The sequence below is a fragment of the Maniola hyperantus genome, chromosome 12 (genome assembly GCF_902806685.2).
Source record: "Maniola hyperantus chromosome 12, iAphHyp1.2, whole genome shotgun sequence".
In the NCBI taxonomy this organism is placed as follows: domain Eukaryota; kingdom Metazoa; phylum Arthropoda; class Insecta; order Lepidoptera; family Nymphalidae; genus Maniola; species Maniola hyperantus.
In genome coordinates this window covers 2,079,517-2,089,716 of record NC_048547.1, presented here as the reverse complement: position 1 = coordinate 2,089,716, position 10,200 = coordinate 2,079,517, and the positions used below count along the sequence as shown (strand labels likewise).

At 44.1% G+C, this 10,200-nt stretch overlaps 1 protein-coding gene and 1 non-coding gene across 2 annotated transcripts in view; one reads left to right on the top strand and one right to left on the bottom strand.

Annotated features, from left to right (window-relative positions):
• The first annotated feature begins 121 nt into the window (after window positions 1-121).
• The window catches only part of LOC117987117 (pre-mRNA-processing factor 17), a 31,517-nt gene continuing 21,438 nt past the window's right edge, over window positions 122-10,200 (top strand). Inside the window, exons 1-9 of the mRNA XM_034974071.2 lie at window positions 122-436; window positions 844-1,117; window positions 1,477-1,636; window positions 2,005-2,120; window positions 2,268-2,371; window positions 3,248-3,355; window positions 6,023-6,131; window positions 6,937-7,091; window positions 7,718-7,851. Of these exons, the coding sequence (XP_034829962.1) occupies window positions 260-436; window positions 844-1,117; window positions 1,477-1,636; window positions 2,005-2,120; window positions 2,268-2,371; window positions 3,248-3,355; window positions 6,023-6,131; window positions 6,937-7,091; window positions 7,718-7,851 (1,337 nt within the window). The 5' untranslated portion in view covers window positions 122-259. The remainder of the gene's footprint in view (window positions 437-843; window positions 1,118-1,476; window positions 1,637-2,004; window positions 2,121-2,267; window positions 2,372-3,247; window positions 3,356-6,022; window positions 6,132-6,936; window positions 7,092-7,717; window positions 7,852-10,200) is intronic.
• LOC117987357 (U12 minor spliceosomal RNA) lies at window positions 4,657-4,805 on the bottom strand. Its single transcript, XR_004674303.1, has one exon. It is a non-coding gene; the product is annotated as a U12 minor spliceosomal RNA (small nuclear RNA).

Below are 10,200 nucleotides of genomic sequence, written 5' to 3'. Positions count from 1 at the left end.
AGTTAGTCAAATCAAAGAATTTTTGGACAGAAACTACGGTAAAATAAAAATCGTAAGTGGAATGGAAACACCGCTGCTCCAAAGTCACGTTACGCACTCATCACGTCAGACGTCTGTCACTGTCAGAAGTAAATAGTTGGTTTTGTTTTGATTTGGGATTTTCATATTTTTACTCTTTACTGCAAAGTTGTAATTTTAATAAATAAGATGGTTTAAAAGCAAATTATCTAGAACTAAGTAGAATTACACAGACATCAAAATGTTAAATATAAAAAATTACGGTAGCAGTTCTGAGGACGACTCAGATATCGAGGAAGCAAACATGCAAAAAGGCCAAAGCAATGAAACGTTGCTCAAACATTTGAAACCTGTTGATCCCAGTATATCCCTCGCCAAGAAAATGGAAATATGTGCAGCACCCCTCGTCACCCCCACTGTAAGTACAAAATAGTTTATTAAATTTTTACTCAGAGCAAAAGCTTAGTATAACAGATAACCTAAGTAGATCTTTGAAGAGCTGTGGAGTGTAATACCTTTAACCTTAGCATGTTAAGCATACTTGTCATCATCACCAACCCTGGTCTGAAATTTAATCAAATTGTAAATATCTGAAGAACGCTGCTAGTCATCTGAGAGTCGGTGAAATAATAAAGAATTATTGATCAGACAGTAGTCAGTACGAGTCTTGCTTCAGCTGAAAAGAAAAGATCGCCTAGCGATACGACGGTCGGCTCAATAAAAATAAATTCGCCTTCTAGGTCGGTCGGCTAGAAACTTCCATGTCTGAAACTAATTATGTAGGTTGAATCTATTTTGCATAACAATATCTATTAACCTTTCCAGAATAATGAAGACTCAAGAGTCCTAGTAAGCAATAACCAGGAATTAATGCACAACCCAAAGTATGAAGAGCTGTTTGCTCCAACGTATGGCCCCGAGAACCCTTTCCAAACACAACAGATGAAAGCCACAAGAAACATGCTCGCAGGCTACGTGGAAAAGGCTCATATCAGTGAATTCCAGTTTGAGAACCAGAGAAGAACATTTACTAGCTATGGTTACGCTATAGATCCTTCTACTGAACCTATAGTGGATGAAAAAGGAGATGCTATTGTTGGTTTGTAGTTTTCTACTTTCGTCTTACGTTTGCTTTTCCTTTAAAAGTCCATATTTAGTAATAATCTATATATATAAAAGGAAAAGGTGACTGACTGACTGACTGACTGACTGAATGACTGACTGACTGAATGACTGACTGACTGACTGACTGATCTATCAACGCACAGCTCAAACTACTATACAGATCAGGCTGAAATTTGGCATGCATATAGCTATTATAACATAGGCATCTGCTAAGAAAGGATTTTTGAAAATTCAACCCCTAAGGGTGTGAAATATGGGTTTGAAATTTTATCTACTACCAAATACCAGGTGTGTGCTTAGACACTTAAGATTGAAGATTGATATATTTTACAGTGTCAGCAATGATAGCACCACCAGCTGAAGCCGAGGGTAAGACAGTGTTTGAGAGCATAAAGAAGAGGCCCCTGGACAAGAAGAAGAGGAACAGGAATGACAACCCAGAGGATGTCACCGGCTTCCTGGGGCCTTGGGGAGGCTATGAAGGTGAAAGGAGGTACTTTAACATCTATTTTTATCTTGCAGACTAGATTAGTACTTGAGGTGTAAGACAAAGTTCCAATATTTATCATGATCCGGAATATGGAAATCTAGAAATCCTGTGATCCATATTGTGATCCGTCAACACTCTAGTTTACATCAATAAATATCACATTATGGAATAAATAGCTGTGGTTCACAATATTTGTTGACCGTGTAGACTAAGGAGATCCTGTGGGTACTCTTTGATTATCTGGGATAAAAGTAGCCTATGTTAAAAAGCATCACTTACTTGTATTGTTATTGCAACTTAACAAATGTTTTTTAACACTTTTATGCAATGACAAATCTAAGAAATTAACATAATCATAATGCAAATTACAGAGTAATGAAACCAGAGGGTGATGAAGCGAAGGAATTAGAGGAGATACTGGCAAAGCGACAGAAGAAAGGCAAAGTGGATGACGACAAACCACTGGAAGAGAAGTCTATACTACACAGTGAGTTGAAGCTCTTACTAATACCAACTATTTAGAATAGAAATACATTTATTGGTTTACAACACACAAAAAACACAAATATTTACCAAAAAAAAAAAAAACTGGAGAAAATATAAAATTGGAGTCAAATACCCAATTGTTTTGCAGTTGACAAAGCCACGGACTACTTGGATCGGTCATGGATCGAGGCTCCCAGAAGTGAAACACAACTACGTCGTGACACACCGCCAGACAAATGTTTCCTGCCAAAGGTATGTGTAAAACTAACTCAGCGTCTTTCGTCAAGATTTGTTAGCGGTTGAGGTGGGTGTGATATTATGGTAATTTATAGTTTTTGTAATAGGGTATTTGACAGGGTTTTAAAAACTGTTCTACGTTAATCAGTGATGTCTAAGAACTCTATTGAGTATATACGAATCGAAGTACGCGGCGGAAAGTAATGTACATCTGCCTTTAGAATGACATTTCGACATATGACGTTTTGTCGGTCTCACTCTCAACGATAGAGACAACGCTCTACAAATCTGCTATCGCCTTCTAAAGGTCGATGTACAATATTTTCTGCCGCGTACTGTACGTGTTTGTATGACGGTCACTTCATCACGGAATACGTATATAAACCGAATACGAATGAGTGCACAAGTGCCCTAATAGCGATCACGCACTCGTGATCCGAATACGTGAAAATACGGATACTTATAAAAAAATCTATGTCATATGTTACCATACAAATAGTTATATGACTTCGGAACGTATTTTCACGGACTCGGATCGGATGAGTGCGTAACCGCCGTAAGAGTGTTTTTTAAATAATGCGCGCCACCGTAAGGAACTTCACCCTCACCACCTGGGTGTCTGGTGCACTTCGACCGTCCGCTGTGCCAGATCCTTCTTCAGATCTCCAGAACCAACTCCCATCGGCGGTGTTCTCATTAGATTACAACATGGGGTTATTGAAGGGGCGGACCAACAAATTCCTAAAAGGCCGGCAACACATCGGCGGTTCCTCTGGTGCTGCTAATGTTCATGGGCGGCGGTAATCACTTAACATCAGGTGACCCGCCTGGTCGTTTGCTCGCTATCCCTATTTAAAAAAAATGTAGGTTATAATGAGATCTGTATTGCAGGCACACATCTTCACGTGGAAGGGTCACACAAAAGGAGTGGCCGCAGTGCGATGGTACCCGGGCCCTGCGCACCTCATGCTCTCCGCTGGCATGGACTGTAGGGTTAAGGTATACACCATTTTACTAGCTCTTTCCCATGACTCCGTCACTCGCTACTTATGTAGTTTCATTCACATTTGAATATTAAGCAACCAACGTTAATTTTTTTAGACACATTTTAAAAACGAATATCTGCGTCTGTGGATTGCCAGATTTTCGTGAAAATGTCTAGTTTACACGGATTTAAAGATGTGTATGTAAATACAAAAACTTTAAAGAAAAATTAACAAAAATCAAACATTTAAAAAAACCAAAAAAAAAGGTCATAGATTAAGGATTAACACAATACACAAGCCCGAATTGTACAATGCGCAGTCATACCAACAAATTACATTATGAATTGCGTGCACTATAAACTATTAAGGCATAAACAAACTGGACACATTGGCCCCGATTCTCTAGTCTCTCTCTAAACTAAATTTAAAATATCTGCATCCTTTTCTTTTTACTAATGCTAAAAAAGGAACGGAACATGACTTTCACATTTAAAGACTCTAAATTTTAGTGCACAATACAAATTTAAACAGTAGGTTCGCGAGTGCGTGCTAAAATCACGGGTTTTACCATCTAAAAATTAAATTTAGAAATGTCAAACTGCTTCTGTCCTTTTCATATTACAATAGTAAGAAGAGGGTGCGAATACTCTAAAATTAGGTTGTGCTTAGAATCGGTGCCATTGTCTGACCTTGACCGCTCGGACGTCCGAGACAATATATCTCGCAAGTTCACTGCACACCTATCAGTCGTGGCCTACGGTCGCGTCCCATAACGACTGCACAGTCGCGGCTAACGGACGGGTCCCATAATTGTTTTACCCGTACTAAATTTAGTTTAGTAATAAAAAAACCGGCCTAGTGCGAGTCAGGCTCGCGCAATGAGGGTTCCGTTCTACAGTGGTATTTTTTCGACATTTTGCACGATAATTCAAAAACTATCATGCATAAAAATAAATAAAAATCTGTTTTAAAATGTGCAGGTGAAGACCTTTCATATGATACCCCACTTGATATAGTTATCTCACTTCGAAAGTTAAAAATACTAATTATTAGATCATGATCACAATTTAATTTTTTTTGTATGATCTACCCCTAAATTCACGGTTTTCAGATTTTTCCTCAAATGTCAGCTATAAGATCTACCTACCTGCCAAATTTCATGATTCTAGGTCAACGGGAATTACCCTGTAGGTTTCTTGACAGACAGACAACAAAGTGATCCTATAAGTGTTCCGATTTTCCTTTTGAGGTACGGAACCCTAAAAAGATTCCGACGAATTGAGTACCTCCTCCTTTTTTTGAAGTCGGTTAATAAAGGCAGATCGCTTCACCCGAATCACGTGCAAAGTAGGCGCGCGACTCAAGGGGACGACCTGTACCTTTCAAAAATACTTTCGCCCTTAGCGGACATAGCCAAGCGTTACCAAGGCCCAATAATTTCCTTACTCAATAGATTGAGGCACGAAGGTCGATAATCGTCCAATGCCCTATGTTATATTGTTTACTAGAGACTATAGCGCAATGTTGTTTTCGTTTCTTTGTGATCAGCGCCATCTAGTGACATGTTTGGAAACTTTAAATATTTTTCTAAAAAGGAGGAAATTGACTTAGGTCGATCGACAGGACCTTCCGCCGTCGAAAAAAGGGCTTTCATCAAATTATTGTCGCCAATTTAAGAATATGCTTTTTCAAAAACATCGACTATACCTAGTCCATACACAATGATTCCTCACGCGCCATTTTAATGGGTCAACTGTTATGTCACACGTCATTGGCGAAGTAAATTATTGCGCTCGTCTGGTGCAGCCGCACGCCATAAAACAAAATTGAATTGAACAAACAAAAAGTTAAAATGGCCCGTGAGGAGTTAAATTTTACGCGTTATCCATACTTCCATACTAATATTATAAATGCGAAAGTGTCTGTCTGTCTGCTAGCCTTTCACGGCCCATCCGTTCAACCGATTTTGACGAAATTTGGTACAGAGATAGCTATAGAGATTAGGCTTTTCGTTTTCATCCTTTCCATCCGTTGCGAAGGATTACTTCGCACGGCGCAACGGATCGACGTAATTTTTTGCATGGATATAGTTAAAGACTTGGAGAGTGACATAGGCTACTTTTTATTCCGAAAAATCAAAGAGTTCCCACAGAGTTTTAAAAACTAAATCCACGCGGATGAAGTCACTGGCAAATATTATACATTTTTAGTTTATAGGTTAATACATTTTTTTTAAATATACATACATGGTTTTAGTTTATAGTTTAACTATAAACTAAAATTTATAGTTAAACTATATACCCCTTATATATTCATAAGGAATGAATATATAAGGGGTAGTTTGAAAGTAGCGCCAGTGGTAGAAAAGATGAGAGGTAATAGGCTGGCATGGTATAGGCATATAATGCGGAGGGAAGAAAGCCTTGTCACTAGAAGAATGTTAAGTATGCATGTGGAAGGAAAAAAGAGGAGAGGACGACCAAAGAAAAGGTGGATGGATTGCGTGAAAGAGGATATGCGTGAAAAAGAGGTGGATAATACGTTGACGAATGACAGGAATGAGTGGAAGAAGAAGACATGTTGTGCCGACCCCACGTAGCGTGGGATAAGGTAAGGAAGAAGAAGAAGGTTTTAGTTTATAGTTTGGTCATTTTTTTAAAAATATTGTTTTGTACAATAGATCTGGGAGGTGTACGGGTCGCGGCGCTGCGTGCGCACGTACTTTGGGCATCGGCAGGCGGTGCGAGACGTCAACTTCAACAACTGCGGGAAACACTTCCTTTCCGCTGGTAACTTTCTTTCTTCTATCTGGGCAGGTTCCCGCACTTAAACGTTTCCGTCTGTTGAGCGTGCAGCGCCTCTCCCCGCCGGAGTCGACACTCCAGCCATCCAAGCTCGCTCAGGAAGCCGAGTAGTGACCGAAAGGTCAGAAGTGCGTGCCCAGGATCGAACCCCCGACCTGCCGAATTAGGCTAACAAAATGGTTTTGGTTTCCACACATAATTATGTTGAGTGAGCTCCACGAGTCAGTTTATTTTATAGCTCGCTGTTGATTGTTTACTATATTTTTTTTACATTAATCTTAGAGATTAGATTCACCATAGCCCCGATTCTCTAGTCTCTCTCTCTAAACTAAATTTAGAGTATCTGCATCCTTTTCTTTTTACTAATGCTAAAAAAGGAACGGAACATGACTTTCACATTTAAAGACTCTAAATTTTAGTGCACAATACAAATTTAAACAGTAGGTTCGAGTGTGCGCTATAATCACGGGTTTACCATCTAAAAATTAAATTTAGAAATGTCAAACTGCTTCTGTCCTTTTCATATTACAATAGTAAGAAGAGGGTGCGTATACTCTAAAATTAGGTTGTGCTTAGAATCGGTGCCAAATATTTGACACATCAATTACCACCAAGTGAGATTGCAGTCAATGGCTAACTTGTAATGGGAATAAAAAATCATTGTTACCCATCGTCACTATGCGTTTGATACCAGCTGATGTTTTCTGTTTTAAGTGTAAACTCTCGTACTGATGTATGGCGTAAATTTTACGCGCACTATACTTACTCTAATGAGCATGTATGGTTGCAGCCTACGACCGCTACATAAAGCTGTGGGACACGGAGACGGGACAATGCATGTCACGCTTCACGTCGCGCAAGGTCCCCTACTGCGCCAAGTTCAACCCGGACGAGGACAAGCAGCATCTGTTCGTCGCCGGCACCTCGGACAAGAAGATTATATGCGTAAGACATCATTATTACAAAGTATATACTAAAGATATTTGAAATTATTACGAAGTAAAGTGTGACATGAAGTTGTTCTTCTTCTCAAATATTTGAAAAGAGCAACCGCCGAGTTTCTTGCTGGTTCTTCTCGGTAGGAAAGGCATTCCGAACCAGTGGTAGATGCATCCGACTATTCGAAAGTACTTGTAAAAGTTTATTCGAATAAAAAAGATTATTTTTTTCTCGCGTCGGTCCCTCAATTTTGAGCATCGTGGCTCCCTCGAGATTATCACCTTCTTCACGATGTTGCGCCGTTTTTCTCTGTTGGAGGCTGTACGAAAAGCATAGCAAAATTCTTTGATTCTTTGATCTTTTATCGTTTTGTATTTTATGTCTTTTTTCTTGTACCTTTATTTGTATTTAAATTTATTATTAATCATCTAGTTAGTGTAAGTGGCACTGCCGTTCTAATTAGATATAAAATAAATAAAATAAAATAAAATAGCAGAAGGGTGTGTCGACTCCTCCTTTCTTCTCCTCCGCTCCTTTTTTCTTTTGAGGTAAGGAACCCTAAAAACGGGAAAAAATGAGAACCACCTTTTTTTTGGAAGTCTGATAAAAACACTTAATTGGTCTGTTAACAGTGGGACATCCGCAGCGGCGAGATCGTGCAGGAATACGACCGCCACCTGGGCGCAGTCAACACTATCACATTCGTGGACGACAACCGCCGCTTCGTCTCCACGTCCGACGACAAGAGTTTGCGGGTTTGGGAGTGGTGAGTACAGTGGGACATCCGCAGCGGCGAGATCGTGCAGGAATACGACCGCCACCTGGGCGCAGTCAACACTATCACATTCGTGGACGACAACCGCCGCTTCGTCTCCACGTCCGACGACAAGAGTTTGCGGGTTTGGGAGTGGTGAGTACAGTGGGACATCCGCAGCGGCGAGATCGTGCAGGAATACGACCGCCACCTGGGCGCAGTCAACACTATCACATTCGTGGACGACAACCGCCGCTTCGTCTCCACGTCCGACGACAAGAGTTTGCGGGTTTGGGAGTGGTGAGTACAGTGGGACATCCGCAGCGGCGAGATCGTGCAGGAATACGACCGCCACCTGGGCGCAGTCAACACTATCACATTCGTGGACGACAACCGCCGCTTCGTCTCCACGTCCGACGACAAGAGTTTGCGGGTTTGGGAGTGGTGAGTACAGTGGGACATCCGCAGCGGGGAGATCGTGCAGGAATACGACCGCCACCTGGGCGCAGTCAACACTATCACATTCGTGGACGACAACCGCCGCTTCGTCTCCACGTCCGACGACAAGAGTTTGCGGGTTTGGGAGTGGTGAGTACAGTGGGACATCCGCAGCGGCGAGATCGTGCAGGAATACGACCGCCACCTGGGCGCAGTCAACACTATCACATTCGTGGACGACAACCGCCGCTTCGTCTCCACGTCCGACGACAAGAGTTTGCGGGTTTGGGAGTGGTGAGTACAGTGGGACATCCGCAGCGGGGAGATCGTGCAGGAATACGACCGCCACCTGGGTGCAGTCAACACTAGCCGCTTCGTCTCCACGTCCGACGACAAGAGTTTGCGGGTTTGGGAGTGGTGAGTACAGTGGGACATCCGCAGCGGGGAGATCGTGCAGGAATACGACCGCCACCTGGGTGCAGTCAACACTATCACATTCGTGGACGACAACCGCCGCTTCGTCTCCACGTCCGACGACAAGAGTTTGCGGGTTTGGGAGTGGTGAGTACAGTGGGACATCCGCAGCGGGGAGATCGTGCAGGAATACGACCGCCACCTGGGTGCAGTCAACACTAGCCGCTTCGTCTCCACGTCCGACGACAAGAGTTTGCGGGTTTGGGAGTGGTGAGTACAGTGGGACATCCGCAGCGGGGAGATCGTGCAGGAATACGACCGCCACCTGGGCGCAGTCAACACTATCACATTCGTGGACGACAACCGCCGCTTCGTCTCCACGTCCGACGACAAGAGTTTGCGGGTTTGGGAGTGGTGAGTACAGTGGGACATCCGCAGCGGGGAGATCGTGCAGGAATACGACCGCCACCTGGGTGCAGTCAACACTATCACATTCGTGGACGACAACCGCCGCTTCGTCTCCACGTCCGACGACAAGAGTTTGCGGGTTTGGGAGTGGTGAGTACAGTGGGACATCCGCAGCGGCGAGATCGTGCAGGAATACGACCGCCACCTGGGCGCAGTCAACACTATCACATTCGTGGACGACAACCGCCGCTTCGTCTCCACGTCCGACGACAAGAGTTTGCGGGTTTGGGAGTGGTGAGTACAGTGGGACATCCGCAGCGGGGAGATCGTGCAGGAATACGACCGCCACCTGGGTGCAGTCAACACTAGCCGCTTCGTCTCCACGTCCGACGACAAGAGTTTGCGGGTTTGGGAGTGGTGAGTACAGTGGGACATCCGCAGCGGGGAGATCGTGCAGGAATACGACCGCCACCTGGGTGCAGTCAACACTATCACATTCGTGGACGACAACCGCCGCTTCGTCTCCACGTCCGACGACAAGAGTTTGCGGGTTTGGGAGTGGTGAGTACAGTGGGACATCCGCAGCGGCGAGATCGTGCAGGAATACGACCGCCACCTGGGCGCAGTCAACACTATCACATTCGTGGACGACAACCGCCGCTTCGTCTCCACGTCCGACGACAAGAGTTTGCGGGTTTGGGAGTGGTGAGTACAGTGGGACATCCGCAGCGGGGAGATCGTGCAGGAATACGACCGCCACCTGGGTGCAGTCAACACTAGCCGCTTCGTCTCCACGTCCGACGACAAGAGTTTGCGGGTTTGGGAGTGGTGAGTACAGTGGGACATCCGCAGCGGGGAGATCGTGCAGGAATACGACCGCCACCTGGGTGCAGTCAACACTATCACATTCGTGGACGACAACCGCCGCTTCGTCTCCACGTCCGACGACAAGAGTTTGCGGGTTTGGGAGTGGTGAGTACAGTGGGACATCCGCAGCGGGGAGATCGTGCAGGAATACGACCGCCACCTGGGTGCAGTCAACACTATCACATTCGTTGACGACAACCGCCGCTTCGTCTCCACGTCCGACGACAAGAGTTT